The sequence below is a fragment of the Drosophila nasuta genome, chromosome 3 (assembly GCF_023558535.2).
Source record: "Drosophila nasuta strain 15112-1781.00 chromosome 3, ASM2355853v1, whole genome shotgun sequence".
Classification (NCBI taxonomy): Eukaryota; Metazoa; Arthropoda; class Insecta; order Diptera; family Drosophilidae; genus Drosophila; species Drosophila nasuta.
In genome coordinates this window covers 39,335,587-39,359,393 of record NC_083457.1, presented here as the reverse complement: position 1 = coordinate 39,359,393, position 23,807 = coordinate 39,335,587, and the positions used below count along the sequence as shown (strand labels likewise).

The window sequence follows — 23,807 nt, the reverse complement described above, 5'->3', positions numbered from 1 at the left end:
ATGTCGCGTCGTTGTGGCCGACTTGCAGCAGTTGCTGCTGCCATAAATTTGTGGCAGCAACACACTCGCGTAATCTCTCTTTTAATTGCGAATTACGTATACGCACTGTGGCTGCCACATAATAAACAACATTCAATTTGCTTTCGAGCAAATTGAACAATATAAAAATACAAAACAGAGAGAAAAAAACAGATATGTAATGCTATTTTTATTTCGCTATTTGCTTTGCTCATAAATATCTGAGAAATGTGCCAAAAATAAATGGGTCGCCGCCTGGCTGTTGTTTGTTTGTGTTTCGTATTTTGTATTTTGTGTTTTGTATTTCGCGATTCGCATTTGTTTGTGCTGAAAGCGAAAGTGCACAAAATGCTTGACAACATACACGAAGGGGGCGTGACCGATTGACCATCGCCTCTTCGAACAACTGTATTCAATGCCAACAGAAACTGTGCTAGCAGAGAGATAAATGTTCTCTGAGAATTTCTTGAGTTTATTTAGAATATATAGAGAGTTCTTTCAATTTATGTTTAAATGTGGTGACACAACAAATTTTAGTTTTCAATAAAGAATTTTGAGTGTCCAAAATCTCTATCAATAAAAACAACTATTTCAAAATATTTAAAAATACATTTCAACAAGTTTTCACAGTCAACCATCAATAGAAGCTGACATGGTGAAATATAGTAATAAAATATATATTTATAAGTTCGGACTAGCAGATGAATAGGAACTAATATCCTATATTTGTTTCCATTTACACAAATTAATCCATTACTAAAATTCAAGACGTATCGCCGCTTTAAGTTTAATAGAAATTTAATAAAAATATATAATGCAGAAAGCAATTTATATTTCTTTCTAAGAGATCTACATTCCCGTTTTTGTTTAACAAAAAATAAAACCAAACACCCAATTATTATGTGCAGAAATTTCTTTGATATTAGGCAACAATCATCAATTATTTTAGACCAATTTCAATTAAAAAGGAATTCTTTTCTAGACCATTTGGTCAAGTCTCGAAAGATAACCTTGACTTGCAGCTACAAGAATATTTTTAGAGCACTGACAACACATTTCAAAAATCAAAACTTTATGACTTTTCTTTTAAACAGTTCTCAGTTTTCTTGTGCATTTCTTTGGTATGCTTGCTTGGCTACTCACTTAGTGGGAAATAAATCGTGCCGTACGCACGATGTCAACACGTCAAGAACCAATGTCTCAAATGAACTGTCAGTTGGCATTGTCGCATTTTAGCCCTGGTAATTGGCCAATGTGCAATGTGGCCAAGGGAAAAGCGCGCACAATTTTGCTTTGCTTCTCTCTTCTTTTCTTTAATGACACAACATATGAAGTTCAATGAAAATGCCAGCAAAGAAAATATAGAGGGAGAAGGAAGCTAAACGTTGCAGACCACACCTCGGCCATTAAAGGTGACTGCGTGCGACAGACAATAAAAAGCAGAGCACCGAGAGTGGAGCTTAGTTGAGTTGAGTTCCAATTAAAAATCCGCCTGAAAGTGTGCTAAGCATTTTTACTTAGCAACGGGTCATTAGACACAGCATGTGTAGCACACATGGGATTAGTGGCAAGAGGAGGAGGTCTCTAAGGGGCAGTTCAATTTGTTGATGGACAACCGACGATGGCGGACTCACCTCATCACAGCCCGTGCAGCGGGGTTTCAGCATTTCCGCATAATGACGCTCGCAGTAGACCTTGTCGTCGTGGACACAGTAGGTGAGGTCGACGAGCAGTTCGTTGCAGGTGCTGCACGTGAAGCACTTTGGATGCCACATGACGCTCTCCACAAACTTGGGTGCGGCCACAATCAATTCACCGGCAGCAATCTCGTTATCACAGTGCGCACAATGCTCATCATAAGGCGCATCCTTGATATAGGCTGCAAAGAGAAATTCAAAAATGACTCATCAAGGAATTATTTAAATCTTTCATCGATGCTCACCTATGTCTAAAGCAATTTCATTGCGTGCTGTCACAAAGTCCTCAAAGGACGCCTCATGCTGCACCTCCAGATGTTTACAGTGCTCCAGCGATAGATCCTGCTTGGGCAATTGATATGAGATCTGCTGCTCTCGCACCCGCGCTCCCTCGCTGCCCAACCGCGGAACCTTCTCCTCGGGCAGCTGATCAAAGTAGCGATTCACTCGCGACGAGACACGCACACCTGGCGGCACCCACGTGTAGCCCAAATCACGCGGCTCCACACCGGAATCCGCTGGGGAGACCAGCTTGAAACCCAATCTTTCGTGCACATTGGTCGTCTGTTGCTGGTAAATGGCGTGCGCCTCACGCGGACACTTGCAGGACTGGCAGGTTTTCCTGAAAACAACAGAAATAAAACAAGTTTTAAATTAAATATCACATTTTGTTCAATCCCTCTTAAAAAGCAATATACCCCGCATACTCTATAGTGTGCTTTATTTGATTTGCCGTTGTTTTCGCGCAAAGCTTTTCTGGCGCCATCTAGCGGCAGCTTTTTACTGCACCATGCGTTCGCGTTCGCTTACCTTACAATGAGATCGTAAATTTCTTTTCTATCGAATACTTTGCAGTAAATGTTGAGGACATTGAGGCAGGCATAGTGCATGCCCGTCCATGGCACATCGGAGGCTAATGCCGCCCACAGGGGGCACTCAGCGTGACGGTCCAGGTCGAGCATTTTCACCATTTTATGTTGGCTTTACGCTTCACTTTACGATACTTTATGGCAACTTTCAGTTAACTGCACTTTGCCGAGAACTTTATTCTCTTTCTTATTTTGTGGTGTATTTATTTTATATATTCTTTTTTGTTATGATTACGATTATGATTATTATTGCTTATTATTTTTTTGTTTTGTTTTTGCTTTTATTTCACTTTTAAATTAACTTTGCTTTCTTTTTGCGCTCTCCCTCGCATTTAGTTTAAAGTTTCATTCGTTCTGTGTTTGACTCATCAAAAAATATACGGGGGTTTCGCTTTGGTCTCTGCGGTCTTTTCGAAGCGGCCTCTTAAGCAGCTGGGCGCCTTGCTTCGATTTGGATAACGAACAAGAAGAAATACTTAGCATATGAAACACTTCTCAGTTAACACGTCTGTGTTTCGGGGATTATTTGCTATTTGACATTTTGATTAAAGTGTTAACCTAACCTTTATTCATCTGCTCGCAAAATTTACGCTGCCATTTAAATGCCTCCTCACAATGTAGTGTTTACTATTGAATACTGTATTTATTTTTCTTACGCCGCACAAATAAAAATAAATGCTCAGCTTGTCGGAGGGAGTACAACAATACAGCACAATTAATTGACTGTTTACTTATTTTTCAATTAGATAAAAATAATCAGCGTCATAAATACACCCCACACCTCAGAGCGAAAAAATGCGTAAACTGCTGAGCTCATATGGCTGCCGAGCCGAAGCCAAATGACCAGCACTTTGATATAAAAGGTATTCATTTGCCACTCAGAAGAAGGAACCACAAGAGGAAAAAAAAACTGCCCATAAAATAAAGGTAAAGGTAAAGGCGAAGGCGAAGGCAACAGCAAAGGCATCAGTGCATGCCAAGAAGCAACTTTCTGATAAGATTAATAAAAAGGCCGAGACTCTGTCACAAAATTTGGATTGTGTGTGATGTCATCAGGCAGCGCAAGGGAGGAAAATGGGAATGAACAAACCCAGAAACCCAAAAGATTGTCAACAGCCACGAAAGTGAAACGCAACGAAATGAAATTAAATGAAATGAAGTAACTCTAAAAAAAGTACGTAATAATGTTAAAAAATAGCCCATGAGTAAAACGCTCGTAGACAGATAAGCCGACGAATTCTTGAAAATCATATCAACCGAGCTGAGGGAGACAAACAGCAACGACTACTAAAAATATTAGATGACCTTTTATGGACGTGATATGCTAACCGAAAGCGCCAATTGAGGAACTGTTGCTAATTGCTCACGACTTTAATGCGGAAAATGCAACAGGTTTTCAGCGTATCTACATAAAAATAGGGGGGTGACTGTTCTGGGCTTAAGTAATGCAAACATGGCAGAACAAATATAAAAACAAATGCATGACTCACGCTCGTAATGTCTTTGTGCATACTACTGTCATATCAAGATCGAGATCGACTTAACTTATGTTACTTTTGCATATGAATTTCAATGTGCAAAAAAAAAAAGAAGAAAAAAATCATCATAAAGCGAAATCTCTTTTAGGGTCAAACACATCATTTAGATAACCAATCTTTTCGTTTTTGAAGAGATTTTTCACAGCACAACGGGGCATGATGAGTCAGTATATATTGCTCTTTCTTCGATTCACATGTTAAAGGTAATAAAACTGATTGCCAAAATAAGGCTAATTATTCAGAATTTCAATTTTAAATGATTGGTGGAAATGTATTATGTAGTTCGTATTTATTTTGAACTTCTATCTACATTTTTATCAATAATTATTTAGGTAATTTGTTCTATTTTTCCCTTTTAAAGATATATTTAATATATTAGTCTTTCCTATTCAATATTCTATTTCTATTGAACTTTTTGCTAGTTTTTTAAGTTCATTGAATTATAATCTAAAAGCTAAAAGCTACTCAGTATCTGACAGCCGAATGACAGTCGAATTTTACATTCAAAATAGGGATAATTATTCAGAATTTCAATTTTAAATGATTGGTTAAAATGTATTATGTATGTAGCAAGTATTTATTTTAAACTTCTAACTTATGTTTTCAGTATAAACATAAACATCGATTATAAAATTTGTTATATTTTCAGTTGATTTAAGCATTTGTTTTCTGAGTATAAGACGCCACCCTCTTGACCTGCCCTTTAGGCCATCCAGCGAGTGGTGACCCTTACTCCCCTGTAAATACTTCCTTGTAAATATTCCTCAAAAATGTAAAACCATCTGTATTGTTGCTTATTAGTCTTCACTCTATACTCTTTATTATTTATTTTTTTAATTATTTATTTCTTTATTTTAATTCTTCTTAACTTTCTGGCTATTTCTTTAAGGTTCTTAAATATAAACAGAATACTACTGAGTATCTGATTGTCAATAACATTCCTTTCTCTCATTCTAAATGAGTTTCTAGAGTTTATAATGCTCAGACAGTTCCAATTGTTAGTACGTCCCTCTGGGGCATCGTTAGTTATGCAAATAACTGATACCGAAAATGATCTGAGGTAAAAGTCTGGTCTTGTAGATTTCTACAGAAAAGATATGACGAAAAGACGAAATTTTCGCTGAACCCTCGACAGTTGGTGTGTTGTTGTTAAAGATAACACATTGGCATTAGCAAATGCAGCTTGCCTTGCCCAGCTGTTTTATAGCAGATGGGCCATACTATGTAAATAATCGCAGTTTCTGTTTGTTCCATAATGTACTCTACGACGAGTAGTCATTGCTAACGGGATGCGCAACCTTATCAAAGAATAAACAATTATGATGCCATTAAAACGTGTTTATTTCAGATTAAAGCCGCCTCTGACAATGAAGCCTCTACAATATGTGCGTTTTGAGTATCGCATCGACTATCAACGAAACAAAATAGCACAGCTTTTGTTTAATTGAATTGCGGACAAAATAATAATCATAATTACTGATAGACTCCATCACTAAGACAACGTTATCTGTGTTAATGTAAAAACCTCAACGATACTCTATAACTTAAACGATTTTGGATACTTCAGAATACGTGCTCAAGTGCCGCTAAATTATTTAATAGCTTCACGCAGATTATCTTAACTTATCGAAAAGTTTCAACTTAACATATTGAATTCTCTGATCTCTCAGGTGTCGACAGCTTAACGCACAACAAACGATTGAGGCTCGACTGCGACATACTTTCACCACCACAGAAAGCGATTTAGAGGCAATTAAAAAAGTTCAAAGTATTTCATATTCCCAATTATGTTTTCAAATTAAACTAAAAAGCTTTTCGCTGCCAGACAAACGGATGCGTTGCGAATTCTGGCGCCTCGCCCATTGGTCTACATATTAAGCCCATAATTCAAATCGTGTTGGACTACATTTTGCTTCAGTGCACTCCAGGGAAAAATTTATTGCTCGGCGTGGTCGCAATTTGGAGAATATATTACAGGATGCGGGTAGTTATAGGACTACCAAAAATTTAATCACAAATGGCATTAGTTTTTTTCAACAACAAAACAGTAGTTTGCAAATTAAAATTGTCTTCAATTCGAATGAAGAAATTAAAATAGAAATTGAATTAAGATAAGCTTTAAGAGCTTAGATTGCTAGTTACGAAACTTTCGATTCCAAATTGCAATCAATCCTTATGCTTTGTTACTTGATTGAAAATTCTTATTTCTCATATTTACTTCGATATGAAAATGATACAACAATTTTTAAATTTGAGAATTTTTAACTGAAAATAAGATATATCAATTTCAAAGCAATTTAAATCTTAATTCAATACATATTACATCTGAAATAACGCTTTAATTGTTTTTTTTTTTTTAAATAAGCTTTTCTTAAGATTTTTATTTGCATTTATAGAACGTAATTTTTCCCCAGCATAGCTACAAAAATATAGCCACAGGATGGTTAAGATATTTATTTTGATATAATACGCTTCAAATAAATAATAATGCGAAATTTGTATTTATCAAATATTAAAATTATTTTTTTAAAGAAAGAGGTTGCAATTAATTAGAATTAAGTATATATACTCCCTTTGCGATTAGATATGCAGGGTATAGAAACATAACGCACACGGCAGAAACTGAAACAAAAAGCGAAGAAGTCGCTGCCAAAGTTTTGCTGCCAGATAAATGTAATTAAAAGCCAGCAAGTGCTCGAAACACATACACTCACATACATACACACACATAGTAGGAGAGAAAGAGAGATAGAAATAGACAGGCGACAACTTTTGTTGTTGCCCGCAGCATTTGGCACTTTTGCGTTAAGGTGCGGATGTAGATGCCAAAGGGGCGGGAAAGCGGTGGAAGCAGCCACAGTCAACAATTACAATTGATAAGCCCCAAAGTCACTTTCATTTATAAGAGAGTCTACGCAAAGGGTCGGGCAATTGGAAAACTTTTGGCGACAAAACTGACGTTTCCCTAAACGGCGGCCCCGATTCCCAATTTCCCACAGCAAAGTAGTCTAGAACAGAGCACAGCACAATATGTTGTCAGTCTGGTGTCTAGTGTTGTTGCTCTGCCTATTTGGCTAGCTTCACATGCAGCAGAGACACACACACATACACACACAAACACGCACGCATAGACAATTTGCACTGACCTTCCTTTTCCCGCAGGGAGAGAGCACAAAATCCAATTTTCCACTATAATTGAACATGTTGCGCCATAAACAATAAACAATAAAAGCGCGCATAAAAGTCAACGGTTGTGGAGAGTGCAACAAATCTCAATTATGAGCTTGCACTGTAGAGAGCTCAGCGCGCAAGGTGTGCGATAGACGGAGACAGCATAAGTTCTCGCACACACCCACGCGGTGCATGTGAGCTCTTCTCTCTTTTCGCTTTCGATTAAATGACTTTTAATGCGATTACCGGGACAGTAAAGCAACAACACCGACAATGGGTGCTAGAATAATGCATTTGTACTGGCCTACATCTGCAATCTAGCCGAGTAAATGCAACGTTTATAAGTAAGTTATGCGTATGGATGGCAACCACTAATTGAATCAGTGAGCAGCGCAGCAGCAGATAATATCTAAGTTACTAGAAAATTAACATATGCAGCAGAAAGGGAAAGAGCACAGAAGAAGGACTGTGCGACTAAGACTGATGTTCAGCTGTTGCTGCTACTCTAACTTGTTGTTGTTGTAGTTATTGTCGTTGTTGTTTGTTCTAGCAAAAGAAGCTGCTTTACTTATGTATGGTTTATGACTTGCAGATGCACACATACAAACACAAATGCAAATGCAAAAGTAAATGTGATTGTGACTGCGTATGTAAAAAAAAATACTTTCCTTTGCATCTTTTACTTTGTTTATGTGTATTTGTGTCTGTGTGTGCATGCAAATGCCAAATTGCATTGCGCTTTGTGAATTATTATGGCCTTGCATGCACATTATTCTTACTTTGGATTTACTTCCCCAGCCCACGCCCTTAGGCTGGGTATGAAGGAGGGGGGATGACATTAACGGCGAAATCTGCTTACAATGTGTTGTAAATTTAAAAAAATATATATATAAATTTAGTCATAATAAATATCAAAGAATTACGATGACTTGTAATATCTTTTCAAAGAAAGACTAAAATGGTTTAATGTATTTCTGACAATCTATAACATTCCAACAAGCAATGCGATTTTTTAATCACAAATTTCTTTCTTATCACAAATTTTTTTTTATGTTCATAACATAGAATTGAGAATCTATTAATCTTGTCTATCATTGTATAACGTATTTCTCATTATTTAACAAAATTCACCAACGTATTTTTCCATTGTGTCCATATTTTTGCATAAACAGATGTGGCAATAATAAAACAATATGAGCTTGTTTTATTTTTCCCAAAGAGTTAAAGGGAGGCAGATCAAACAGCTGCTCAGCAATACCTCACCGAACTTGCCAGGCAAATAATAAACTTAAACACCTCTGGAAATGTTTTTTTTTTTGTAATTTTTTCTTCTGTAAATTTGTAAACACAAACAGTTGACCGACACTTGCCAATCAAATTTTTAAAGCCCTGATCTGCTTGTCACCACATCACATTGAATAACATCTTCAACAATAATAAAACCAAATGAAATTGCAACAAAATATTTGGGCATATTGAAGAAAACATGATTATGCCGATTCATGTACAATGTGTATGGTAGCATGTAGCAAAGATTTCCGCATGTTTATACCACAAATGGCTGAATGTAAACAAATATGGCTGGCAGCAATTGGCATTCTGTTTGTAGATACTACAGCACAAAAAAATAAAGAAAATATGAGATGATGCTAAGAATTTGCGAGCACTTGAACTTGAGATAGAGATAGCAAATAAACCAAAAACACAGACGTCACAGCACAACGGTAAAAATGAAGGAATATCAGACACATTAGTCTGTCATCTAAAATATTATATGCTATAATTAAATTTGAGATTGTTTCTTATTTTTAATTTTGTTAAATTATTGTGTCTTTGCACCTCTTTTGCGCGCCGCACATCAAAAAAGGTAAACAAGAAAAGAAAACAACGCGAAATTAAACAGAAAACGCGTCGAGAAAGTCGCACGAAAAACGCGCGAAACCAAAAAGGGCGTGGAGACCGCGACAAGCGACCGCACCGTTATACAATTCAATTCTAACTGAACTCTGCGTCGGCGTCGTCGGTCTGGGTCTGTTGTTGTCGGCAGCGAACGACGCCGCCGCAGCCGAAGCGTGTAGCGGCGTTAACGAAGCTCCCTGAAAGAAAGCAAACCAAAGAACAAACGTAGCGACGTCGTGGGAGAGCGAAATGTTTGTGGAGAGAGATAGCGAACGAGAGAACACGTAAATGACACAGCACTTGCTGATGCGACTGCGACTATGGCTCTGCTGGCGCTGACAGCAGCTGCATTAACTGCTTCTCTCACTATCTGTCTCTGTCTGTCTGTCAGCCGCAACCGCTTATTAGCAAAAGCTTTGCAGTCTGTGTTTTTTCTCATATTTTCATTAACACAAAACGCACGTGTGTGTGTGTGTGTGAGGGAGACGCTAATGAGTCAACAGGTATTGCGCTTGGCTGCGCCGCGAAGTCAAATGGAGTTGCAGCTGATTTTCGGTGGCAAGTGCATAATTAATGGCCCGCAGACATTGCATTTATTAGATGCCATTAGCCCTGGAATGGATGTTGCACGCCACGCTTCCCCAATGCGTTGTTGCAGTGAGCAGCAGCGAGGAGCGAAAGGCGGCCAAGGTCGCCGTCAAGTGGGGAACTAGCAGACCCCCATTTATCAAGTGGCTGCGACAAGTTGCTTGTTGTGATTACCACATGCAACAAATTACACGTATTTATAAACAAACGCGCAACTAAGTAGCCAAAAAAAAAAAGACATCAATTGAAATGTGCGTTTCGCTGTGTGCCACGCGGATCGAGTGGCTTAGTGAGGGTCGTAAGTGGCATGAGGCGCGTTGTCAGCGACCATAGAAAATCCATAAAGACAACGCAAATGGCCCGTAAAAATATTATGATGCCATTGAATATTGCGCCCAGTCGACTGGCCAGCCAATAGCCTACCCCCTTCTCTAAAATGTGTTGGGGCATATGCAACAGCCACAGTGCTTATGCCACAAAAAGGTATTCGGTTACGTATTTTTATGTTCTTTTGATACGGGTTCGAAAATGGGCAGTGCTGGAATTACTTAAACATTATCTTGGGATATGTGAGAGAGAGTATTCATAATAAAAACTGTGTTGTAATAAGTACGCATTATTTAAGAAGTATATATATAACAAAAATAAATATTTAAGAGAATTAGTATCATACTTGCAAAAGAAAGCAAATAAATAAATATTTTCTCAATATTTTCAATTCCAGAACTATTTTCATTTCTTAAAAAATCTTAGAGATATAAAATACCAAATTATGTTCAATAAGAAAATAGATTCATAAGATCTGAATCCCTGAAAGATTTAGTTTCCACTGACGATTTTTGTATATTGTCAAACCTTTTAGAGCAGTTCCTTTAAACTTTAAAAGTTCAAAGTAAAGAAGTATTTCTTAAAGTCATCAAGTCCATTAAATTTAAATCAAATTGAATATGAAATTTAAATTTCAATAAAATTTAATATGAACATTTTCGCATTCTCCCAAAAAATTTAACTACATTTCTGCACAATATTTAAAGAGTTTGACAACTCAGAAAAGCAGAATTTTTCCAAAAATATTAAACTACTCACACACAATTTTATATATTGATAGCCTCGAGCTGTATTTTGGCCCTCGTTTCAACTAGTGAATAAATAAAGCACTTGCAGTGCGCATCATTTATTATTCATCACTCAAACTGACAAAAAATGCAGAAAATGTTTTATTTGCACATCCAAAAAAATAAAAGTAAATACAGCAGCTAGCTATGACTGTCAAGTGTATGCAAATGTCGGCTTTTGAAAATGTTTTCCAACTCTTGTTATTATTTTTTTTTTTTGCTCAATTCAGCTGTTGCTGCTGTTCACTTTAGCCATCCGCAGCACTTTGGTAAATTTGTATATTTGCACTAAAAATATACAAACGTGAGGAGTGAATACTGTGATGCGAAGGGGAAGCTTCAAAGGGAGGGTGTGTAAAAGTGTGGCAGTGGCTGTCGAGTGGAAGGGGGAGAAAGATGATGGCCAAGTGTTTTCATTCATGGAAGAAGTCAACAGACAATCAGAACACGCTGACGGACAACGCACGCATAGAACGAAGGAGAAGGAGAAGGAGATGGAAATAGAGAAGGTGGAGCATCTATCTATCTCACTTCGCAGAAATTTCTGCTGTGACGGCAGCAGAAAAAAGAAAAAAGCAAGCCCCACCTTTCCACCCCTCTCGTGCCTAGCAATGATGATGATCAGAGAGAAAAAAGATAAAGATTCATTGCGTGCGATGAGGAATGGGACGTAATTTATGAGATTTTGTTGTTTTTAATGCACAAAATCGCGCACACCGTAAACATAAATGATTAATTGCTTTCAATTGTACAGCAGAGCAGAAGTGGGAGGAGGCGAATTTGAGTGAGGGTGGGGGGGAAGTTGGCCATATTCATCTACAATATGAGCCATGTCAGCGGAGCCTGGTTACGTACTCCAGACGTTCCTACTACTATTATTTCACGTAGGTGTACTGAAGATTGATGACGACGTCCTCCCTTCGAGGTCGGTGTGGCAAACAGGGCCAAGCACACTCTTAATTAGAGGCGCACGTTTTGGTCAAGCCAAGCCTTACAAATTGCACACATTATTAACCCAAGTAAAACAGACAGAGAGCGAGAGAGAGAGTGAAGTAGGTGCCGCAGCCCTGATACTTTCCCTGCCCTGGCCTGACTGTCTATCAACTTGATAAGCACCACCATTAAGAAAAATAAAAGAGAGAAAAACGAAAGGTAACATTATTACGTTGTACTATATCTCCATCTCCATATTCGATTACGAAACGCAAAACGTGACTTTGGCGACGTCGCTGATTAAGTAATTGATGGGGATATGCCGGAAAAGAGATGGCAATGCATGGCCTACAACAAAAACACCCACAAATCTCATACGAAGATACTGTGGAAATCGCATCGATTGCATATCGAGCATATTGACTAGGCAACAAAAAAAAAAAAAAAGAAAAACGGCCGGAGCAATAAATATTACGGTCGTATATTGCGGAAGTGCAATGATTGAGTTGAAGTATAAGTTATGCCTACAAAAAAAGTGTACTGTGAAAGGGAATCAGAAAAAACAGTTGTTCCGAATTCCAATTTCGCATTTATCTGTAACAGTTTTGTATATAATCTTTTGAGGTGGATCAGTAATTAAGCTGACGATATTTAAAACGGAAATTTATAATATTGCTGCCTTCAAAAGTTCATTTAATATTATAACAATATTTTTAAAACAATATTAATATTATTTCTAAGCAGGAATGTTTTCCAGTAAAGAAATATAAAATACAATTTCAAAATATTAAAATTTAAAAAATAAATTACATTTTTTTAGAAAATTAAATTTAAAGGAATTAAAAAAATAAAACACTTTTTGCTATTGTATTTGTAAAAGAGCAATTCACAGAAGTGTACAGAACTAACTGAAAGGTCTAATAACATAATAAAGATACTTAACCAATATTTAAAAAAAGATTTTTCAACATCTTCCCTAAGCAAGGCATAAAATAATTTTACACAATTATCACCACTCAATTCAAAACTAAACATATTAGTTAGTCATACTTGTAAAAATACTATTGAATAGGCACAAATCATACCGACTATATTATTCCTTAAACAAAAACAAACTAATTATGAATCCAGCATAATTTATGAAAGATTTACGATGCCATTCGAACTAATCGTCCATATTGATGGTAAACACATTTAGCTAAGTGCTCATTCATCGATATTAAAAAAAAAAAGATCAGCAATACAGCTGGTAAATGAATTTTATTCGTTTCGTTTTAAAAATAAACGTATTTGCAATTTTTTAATATTATTTATGGATGTCTAATTAGTAATGCGCACCAATTGTAAATAGCATTGCAAATTCAATTTATTTTCTTGAACATTTTTGATAGACCTTGGACTTGGCCTGTCTTCAGGCACGCCTACAAAATGTTGCCATTTATAACCAAATTGGGGATTTATATTTGGCATTATATGCGTTTAATTTATATTGAGCAGAAAGCCGCAGAAAAAATGTTTATTACAAAATCCATCTATCAATAGATCGGATGGGCGGTAAATATTGATACAAAGCAATTCAGAATCGCATCGCGTGTGTGAACCTTTCAGAGATTCATTTGTGCTCTCTTTCTCTCTCTCTCTTTCTCTCTCTCTCATTTGGCTCTTCGTTTGGTTTCGGTTCGGGTTCGATGTTTGTTTATTTATTTACCTGCCCCATCTATGATACATGTGGCTGTCATTTGCCGTTTTTAATTACAGCTGCCTTGAGGGAGCACACAACAATCACACAACATCATCCGCACAACAACAGCGTCATATATACGACTGTATCTACGTTTAAATACATGTACAAATGTATCTGCAAGATACATTTGGCTTGTCGCTCACTGTACCACAAAAATTGAGTCTGTTGTCTGCCGCCATTAAGGCCATTATTTTACATTAGATAATGTGCTTGCTGCCTATACAGGTAGCTCAGCTAAACGACCAAAACAGCACGGCACACAAATGTACAAATGTTTTCATTTTCATTTATTTACTTGTACTTGTATCGTGTGCACGCTTTAAAATGTTTAAAAGTGTATGATTACTTGATGGCATGACATGTAACACGTGATACTAATTGAATAACTACAATGTAATGTCGATAATCGCACTTCATTTAATTGCACATCCAAGATAAGTGCTAAAAATGTAAATAGCAAAATTAAGTTTACTTTGCTTTATATCTTGCATTGCATATAATAATAGCATATTACAGATTGCTGCATTTTTGTTCATTAATTTGTTTGACATCGCAAAATGAAGTTTAACTTTAATGCATTTCATGACAAATTCAATGACAGCATTAATTTTTTAGTACACTTTGAAAAATATTCTGTTAAAGTAAACTTCTTAAATTGGCCCATTTATAGACTTAGTAACAATATATTAGAGTAAATATATTTTCCTTCAATGAAAAGTTGCAGTTAAACGAAACAAATTTATTAAGTCAAAATAATAATAATGTAGTAGAAAACTATTAATATTTTTATTTTAATGGCACATTGAGAATAACTGCCTTTTTGATGTGTGTGTGCATTTATTAACATTATTTATGCATATCTAAGACCTCATTACAGATGACTATTTGCAGAAATTTGGATTAGCGAGTATATCACAGTTGAGCATGCTCATTTGCAGCTCCGCTTCGACAACCAACTTGATTTGTGCAAAAACATCACATGAGCACAGCCCCCAAATGTTGATGTGTTTATTCTTTTTCCCAGTAAAATATCATTTGCCATCATCTTCAACTAAATCTTCGCCAAGTTTTCCTGTATTTTATCGATAAATGTATTCTTTTTCTTTTTGGGACTTCAACTTATGCCTGACCATCCATTTGCTTGTCTAGCTATATACGAGTCTGGCGGGACTAATTGGGTTTAATGGGGGGCACAATCGCACACTTTTTCGAGTACGAATACATTTTGGTATTGAACCATACGATTTATTTGACACACATATTGCGTCAGTTCCGTGAATTTACTATCAATATGGCAATAACATTTTTTCGTTCTCTTTTTTTCGCCGCAATTGAGAGTATTCCGTATCGGATTGCCTGATTTGTATTTTTGCTCACTCGAAATGAAAAATAACATCAATAAACAATACAAAATATCTGAAATTAGTGCTAAAATATGAAAAACAGCAGCGAAATATCGACAAAAATCAAAGCAAGTTGTTTCAAACATCTATTTTCGAACATTTCGCCAACCTTTCCAACGATCGCCAACAGATTGATGATCAATTAAAATACTTTTTGGCTTACGGCTAGCCTGGTGAATTTCATTCCGTCATAATTATCGCACAATCACTCATAAATTCCGCCCGTGGTCAGCACATTAGGTAAAACATTCAATAATCTTTCACGATCTGTTGTGAATAGCCCAATAACTTACAAAGAAACAAGCAATTTCAATTGTGAATAGTTTTCAACTGCCTATTCCAGTCGATTTATACGCTTTCCACTAAACTCGTGAACGATAATTATCGATTACTTATTTGCACTCACCCTTCTTCGCCGACAGATGGCGTGTTATTGAACCCAAGCGCAGCAAACGATTTCTTGCGTCTGATGGCCAAGTGACGTTCGCGTGTTGGAAACTTTGGCTGCTTCTTGACCAACACTGGCTGCACTTCAAAGACGTCACATGACGTCGGCTGCAACATTAGCTGCATGCTTAGCAAACTTTGCAGCGACTGCGACGGCAGCAGCGACTTTAAAATGTAAACAATGAGAGATGTTGACAGGCGGCTAAGCTATCTATAGCGGTCATATATAATGCGTGTGTCTGTTGCCGATAAGCAAAGCCACACACAACCTCTCACTCACACTTACACGCACCCGCACACTCACTTTCTGTCTTCCATTCGGAAACGAGAGAAATAACGAGAGAGAGAGAGAGCGCGACTGCTCTCTCTTAAATAATAACCACGCGTCGCGACAGAGTTCGGTTAATTTCATGCACCTGCACTTTAAGCTGGCAACTCATCGACTAACTAACGAAGCAAATTTGACAGCGACGATCGTGTCGGCAATGCGCAGCCGATGAAAAACAACTGTTAAATTCGCAAGCAGCGACAAAGTCGAGAATTGAGCGTGAGTCAAAATATGTGCACACGAACTAGAAGAAGCATCATCAACAGCTGCTTTGAGCACGCAGCGCCGTTAGACAAAGTCGTCGGCTGCATAATAAATAAATCTTAATAGGCATATGAATAAACACGAGACACCGACTCACAAACACTAACACACGTTCGGCTGTCTGTCAGCTTTACTCAATGTCAACATCAAAAACAAAAAAAAAAAAAACTGCACGCGCTGTCTTCACGGTGTGAACTTGAGCTGAACCCGAAAGCTGAGCGCCAATTGCAACATTTCAAGGGAAGCACACACTCAAACTCATACTCAAGCTCGTAATGGTATTGCGGCAATGGGCGCCAATTTAGAGCTAAAGCTTTCAAAGCCACCAAGAATTGAGCACGAGTAAAAGAGACAAAGTACAAAAAAAAAGCAAGTCAAGGCCTTTAATTACAGTTTAATTGCCAATGCAGCAAGTGAAGCGAGCAGCACATGAGCAAAGAGACGAAAAGCGAACGAGTGAGATGCCGAATGAGGAGCCGAACGCAGAGACGAATGAGAAGCCGAATGATGAGCCGAGCAATGAACCGAATGAAGAGTCGAATGACGATCGTAGTGGAGCTAGCACGATTGCGCTCTGCGGGTTGTCATGTTACGCCCCCTGCGGACAGTGCAAAAAGTTCGGCTGTCATGCTGTGTTTTTTATGGGATAGATAATGTAGCTGTTATTGTTTTTCGGTATTTGTTTTTTGCGAGCTATTGTAGCCTAATACGTATTTTCGAAATTAACTATTCCAATTAAAACTGCAAATGATTCGGCATATTCATTTGTTGAACAACCTACAAAGTTTTTTTATTGCAGTAAAAACTCTCTTCTGCGCTTAAACGGAAACTTTTTTTTTCAGTTTTTATATTAATTTTAATATATAATAATAATTTTGTTTTAATAGTAAAATCGTTTTAAAAATTTAAAAAAAAATATTTTAAATTAATTTAATTAATTTCATTAAAATTACACAGAATTATCCTGTTTGGCTTTATTGTCTTAACCTCTTTATATACTTGTCCAGCAAAGGCAGTCGTTACTGTACTTATAATTACATATTTTACTTTTGTTCTTCACCTAAGTATAAATTGTGTTGACAATTTTTGATATATGCTTTCATCAATTTAATTAACTTGCGCAGCATAAAAGAAATAGCGATGCTCTTTGTTCGTTTATTTATTAAAAACACGTTTATTTATGAATTTGAATTTCTTATTTACGCCCCGAAATTCTTTGCCATTAAAGTCAACCGCAGCGCCATAAAAACAATATACGATAAAAACCAAAAACAAGAATGAAACAAATGAATTATAGTATGAGGAAAATCGCAAGCAGTCGATGTGGGGGACGCACACAGTGGTTACAAATCGAATAAGCCAAAAACACGAATAGTAAAATTAAAACGCGCATACGCCCCGTTTATCAGTTGCGATTACGTATCCGCCCCGTTTGCCGCCGCTCAATGGGAATTGGCGTGCAGCCAGCAACCGAAATGAAAATGCAAAACAGAAACCGCAGTTAGACAAAGGAGACCGAAACAATCAGACAAACTAATTTCACAAATTAATAGCGTAATTTGAATTTGTGGCCAGCATCAAAGTGAGATGTAGAGAGGGGAGCAGAGGGACACGAGCATTAAGTGTTTTTGTGAATTGGCAGTAACGATGCACATTCTAATTTGCATTTGCACGCAGAATTGTATAATTATTTTTGCATACCAGTATTAAATGTGCATCAATTGGCTCATTAGCACACTGCATAAAACCGTCAGCTAATTAAATATAAATTTTATATTTGCTTTTATTGTGCAACACCCCAGAAATTTATTACTGCATGCCGCTGCAGTTTGTCATCCTGCGGTCAAAAGGCGCCCACAAGTGATGCTAAGCTGAAGGCGTTTCACTTTTTTCTTGTCTGTTGTGTCTTTCATGTTTTACGATCAAAATATTTTTGGCGAAGATTCTATTTGGCAAACGTGACGCATTATTTATTTATCCATTATCCACTGGCCAACTGCAAAAGACTGGCGACAGCTCGCGTGGGTAAATTGCCAAAAACATATTGATTGAATTTCAAAAATTCACATTTTTAGCTGTCTTTTGTAGTCTAAACAAAAACGTTGCAAGTTACGATTGAGCGCCACCTGGCGACAGCAATTAGAAGCTAACTACGAGCTTGCTGAAAGCTTTCAACAGTGGTGGCTAAATATTGGGCCAGCTGTGCGCAACGAACTTTTTTCAAATGATAAATCGTTTATTACGAACATTGCGTATACGCACTGTGACCGTTTTTATTACTCGGGAGAATAGTTACAGCTTTCACTCACCTCCAGTCATGGGCCGCAAAACCGGGACACTCTGATTTGCATTGCTCACAGCGCACGCCGTCGTCCACTTCGCGTATAATGACACCCTGTAATTAGTCATTTTTAATTGCATTATTAAATATTGCACGGGCAGACAGAGAGAGAACTGTAACTTAATAATAATAAAGGGGATTTTTTCGAGAGTGCTTAATGGCCTGATGTGCGGGCAAATATTCTGTAGTAAAAACAAATGATGTAGTTAAAATTAAGGTGAAAGACAACGGTTTTACTTTAATCTAATAAAATATTTTATTTCTTTCTGTGTAGAAAACATACAAAAAAATAAGAGTACAGAGAAATTCATTCATAAATAGATGAATGAAATAAACGAGAAACAATGTAAGAATACCATAAATATATATTTTTGGGGAAATTATTTAGTTATTATCATTAGTAATAATTATTTCTTAAGCTAAGAAATATAAGATTTTTTTCTTTCTTGGGTTAAAGAAGTGGATATTATATATATCTAAGGGCAAGTATTGTATTTTCCCTAATATTAAACAGATTTATGTAATTAAAGAAAAAACAAATGTGAAGAACATCATTAAATATGTCAAAAGACTTCACGAAAAAAATACCCATAAAGATGAACATTTTATATTCATTAGGTTAAGGTGAAATGCAAAGTGTTTACTTTGGCATTGTAATAAAAAACAGAGAGCTTTGGCTGTGCTAACAAATATTTCATTCTGACATAAAGCATTTGTTTAGTCTCTTAGCAAAAATAATTTGCTCTTAATGTAGTTGCCTTCGCTCCTTCTCCTCGGATCCCTTGAGAATTCAGTTGTAGGGTATTTTACGCTGCAAAAGCGATTTGCGATTATACAACTTAATTTTTGTTTTGCTCATTTACGCGCCATTGCGTCAAGTGCTTATTGTGTGTCTCCCTTTCGAGCTGGTTCGAGATACAAATACAGCAACAAATACAGATAGAGATACAGATGCAGAAACATTTTGCAGCTGCAATTGGATGACTGGCTGGAGCCCGAAATCCGCATGCCAGAGTGAGGTCAACAGTCAACGAGAGAGAGGCTTAGCATAGCAAAACAAACTGCAGCAAATGCCTATAGCAAAGAGGGGAGAGGAAAGAGAGGGAGAAGGAGAGACGGTGGCAAGCAGCGACACTTGTTCCAAAATTACACCAAAATATATGTATGACAACAACAAACAACAACTTGGCACGTTTCCATTCCGATTCTGGCCATGTTTCTTTGTCTTCCACTGTGTGTGTGTTCTCAGTGTGTGTGTGAGTGTTCGTAGTGTGTGTGTGTGTTTGTGTGTTTGTGTGTTTGTAGTGTGTGTGTGTGTGTATTTTGTGGCTGACAAACTGCAGCGAAATTTGCTGCCATTTTATTTTGTAATATTCTTTGGATTCTTCTTTTTTTTACGTGATATTTACACAGCGTAAAAAGTTGAGTTCGGCAGCTAAAATTAATATGCAGGATGCGGCGCAGCAGGATGCAGGCGACATGTCCTTTGAGTGCATTCGAAAATTGAGCCAAGCTTTTGCTTTTTTTATCTTCGTTTTTTTGGCGACCCTTTCGATGCTATTCAAACGATAATTGTGACACGTCGCCACGCTCCGAAAATCGATGCTGACCCAGTTCAAAGCCAACTTGGATGACAACACAATGCCTGCCTGCTGCCTAGACAAAGGCACAAACATTCGACTTCTCTCTGACTGACTGACTGACGGATGCGGCATCGGCATTAAGTTGCAAGCAAGTTGACTACTCAAGTGAGCAAATGTTTGACTTCCACTTAGCTCTCTGACTTGACTTCTGGCCTGCAGCTGCCGCTGCTGCTGCTCTGCTCTGTCTTTAGCCCTTTGCTGTTTGCATTGCAGATAGATTAATGATGTGCCAATTAAGCATATGACAATGCCAATAAATCTATAATGCATGCAGCTCGAAACGAAAGCTTTCCACTTTGCCATAAAGCTATACAAAATAATCATTTACATATTCCAAACAAATTAACGCAGATGACATTAACAACATTTTTGTTTTCGGGGGAGCTGAAATCAGCTAAGTCCATATAGGGGAAACACCAGGCAGAGCATCATTTAGCTGCGAAGGCAGAGCCAAAAATATTATTAATAGCCAAATAATTAGAATTTCATATGAGATTCTTTTTGGCTAATGACAGCACAAAACACAAAACAAAAATACCAAACAATCAAATTCTATGGAAGTAGTGGAAAGTTTTCACATTAGAAATTAAAGTCAACAGCAATTAGAGTCGATTGAAAAAAATTACAAGAAATATTATAAATATGAGTACCAATGTATAAAATATATCACATTTTAATCTGCGGCTATTTTTAGAATATAATAATAATCCATTATTCATAATATATAGTTAAAGAAATAGAATTGTCTACTTTCAATAAAAATATATCTTATTAATTTTGTATAGGTATTAAAGGTAACATATGTAATATCCATTCAATTTACTTAAAAAGAGCTTTAGAAGAATAATAATTAATAAAAATAGTTTGCAATATCTATTTTAGAATTATGTTAAGATGTCATTAAAAGAAATGGTAAACAAAAATAAATCAAATTTAACTAGTGTTAATGTTATTCTATTCAATTTTAGTTGATCGACTTTAATAATAAGAAATTGTTTATTTTACTCAAGTTTTCAATTCTATTAGAATGTTTTTAAAAATCAACCAATAGAAGTAAATTAATCAATATCTCTTAAATATCAAATATTAATAAGTTCTAAGAACTTTCTCTCTCTCATCATTGTTCAGATGACGTTAATGAAAGTATTAAATATGTTTTTAAGAATCGCGAATCAAGATAAATAAATAATTAAGTAAACAAAAAATTATATAATTCATTAAATGATTAAACAACAAAGTTCAAATTGAAGTTCAAAATGTTAAATATAATACAAAAGATAAATAAACAACAAAAACTATACATTAAGAAAATTCAAATTCAAGTGAAAAATGTTAAATACTTATTAAATCAAGTAACAACAAAAACATAAAAAGAAAACTTTAATTAGTTAGGGAATTAACAATAAAGAAAAATATTATAATTAGTGTAATTAAATTTATTGTCAATCTACTTTTGAAAATGAAAAACAAACAACGCAAAAATTCGAATGAGCAAAACAAAAAACAACGCATTTAATATATATATAGATTTTTTGTTCGGTGTAATACTTGGTGTAATTTACATCTTGCTCTACAATGATGTCATGCAAGGCACGCTTAATCAGCTCTAAATCCAATTTTAAATGTAAATAAAACTGACCAAAAATATTCGCTGGGAAACTAAACTAAATCAAGAGGGGAAAGAGAGGCAATGCCAGTTGCATACAAAATTCAAAAAATATATCGGCTAAAGCGAATGAATGGAAATGGTAATGGAAACTAGTTCTACCCACAAACAGTCACATAGACAGAGTTAACGCCCACGCACTTGATCCAAAGTTCTGGGCAAACAAATTTCTGAATTTGTATCTGTATCTGTATCTATGCGCTGCTCAGTTGCGCTTTAAGATACATTTTCAAACTATGACGCTATGCCGCGATTCTGTTGACTGTTTGTCTACGCTTTTAAATATATACAAAACGAAAAAAACAACAATTTATAAAGAGTCCGTAGGTCGACAAAAACCGGCTTCGAATTACTTGGAAAACAATCTACGTTTGAGCCACATACGAGTATCGTTAAAAAGGCAACAGAACAAGAGAACCCGTAAGTGTTTGTTTATTGCAAAACAGTACAGACACCAAGAGAGAGAAAATTAACCAAAACAACAAAGAGCCAGACTTTAAGTTGGGGATTTAACAACATAAACAGAAGTCGCAATTGTCGAGAATTCTCGAGAACTGAAATGAAGTGAAGTAAAGCGCGCCTCTGATTTCGCTTTGGCTTGTCAAACAAAAATTTCGCATTAATTAACACGATTTCGAGTCAAATGATCATGATGAAGCTTATCTTCAACCTGTTTAGCGACCCACGCAATAGTAATTTCCCCCCCAAAAAAAAAACTACAAAGATCAAAATTAGATGCATAGAGTCGCACCTAAAGCGAGGTTACGACTCCAAAACAGTTTACATTACATTTAGTTTTCACAGTCTAGTTAAGATGCCGCCACACAGACACAAAAGGAAAATGGCTAAAATGCGTTGCAACAACACTCAAGTCTATTTATGTAGTTCAAGATCATGCGTAGATCAGTCTCTAACTGCTGTTGTTGGCCAAGTTTAGCTGATGACTTCTCTGACGCGAATTGCTTTAACTTTTTTTACGATTTTTTCTGTTTTATTTTTTGGCTAACTCGCTGGCCCCGTTGTGGCCACATTAGAAAGTGATATATGTGGCCAATGTTTAAGCTGATATTAGAGCAGAGATTTGCTAATTAGCAATTAACTTCTCGACGCTGAAGAAGTGCTGAGAGAAAGGCTGAAGATCAGTTCCTCTGCGACTATAAGACTCTATTTCTTTGTTTATATTTCTTATTCGATTTCTCGGAAATCGATTTAATGATGTGTAGGGGTACTTTACACAACTTGACGGCAATGCATAAATAGAACACATTAATTAACATTCGGCAAAAAAGGTGTTGGGTCAATTACCTATGATTCCTTAAGATTACCACATCGCCTATAGGGTATTATAAATTTAAGAAGCTACAAGATATTTATAGAAGTTGAAACTTTTTAATAATTATAATTGAAGAAAATCATGCTAATTATTAAGTATTAATTTGCAGTTCTATAATAACCAATTAAAAGCGATTATAAATATTAAATGATTTGATTCGAAAATATAATTTATGAAATTGTTAGATATCATCTTAAAGGCTTTTCTATTATTTAAATGATATATATAGAAGCTGTTTAGAAATGCTACATTACAATCTTTAACGAACAATTGAATAGGAAGTGAAATTAACACAAGTTTATAAATAATACTTTTTTGCTTCGTATTGAAAAATAAATAAAGGATAATGGAGTTGTTAAGTGTTTTTTTATTATTTAAAAATAAACATACTCCCATCGGAATACTTTTTTTTAATCTTTAGTAAAAAATTAAATAAAATGTTATATGAAATTAAAATTTGTATAAATTACATTTTCAATTCTTTACGGTCCTTAGTATCATGTTGAATAAATATTTATAAATATTTAGACATCACTTGAAGTGTTATTCTATTATTTCGTAATTAAGACCATTTTTACTACTAATATTAAATTTGTATATTTTGCATTCGGCATATCAATATACCAATTGTAGCCATTGGATTATTTTTAGTAATTTTTGTGGTATATTGATTTGGTATATTTTAATGATAATACACTATTTGGATTTTATTCATAGCGGGTATTTCACAGTCGAACACACTAAACTGTAGCTGTTTCACTTATTCTATTAACGTTTTCTAATTATACTAAAACAAATAATTGCGTTCAC

General features: G+C 35.9%; 1 protein-coding gene across 3 annotated transcripts in view; it reads right to left on the bottom strand.

Moving 5' to 3' along the window:
- Window positions 1-23,807, bottom strand: part of LOC132793544 (four and a half LIM domains protein 2) — a 70,712-nt gene that overhangs the window by 26,158 nt on the left and 20,747 nt on the right. Inside the window, exons 3-5 of one of the 3 annotated variants that reach the window (XM_060803516.1) lie at window positions 18,324-18,409; window positions 1,961-2,337; window positions 1,653-1,897 (exon numbers count right to left, since the gene is read on the bottom strand). In XM_060803516.1, coding sequence (XP_060659499.1) covers window positions 1,653-1,897; window positions 1,961-2,337; window positions 18,324-18,409 — 708 coding nt within the window. Of the gene's footprint in view, window positions 1-1,652; window positions 1,898-1,960; window positions 2,338-2,525; window positions 3,013-15,381; window positions 15,564-18,323; window positions 18,410-23,807 lie in introns of those variants that run through there. The other 2 variants (XM_060803515.1, XM_060803517.1) reach the window with 2 other exon arrangements.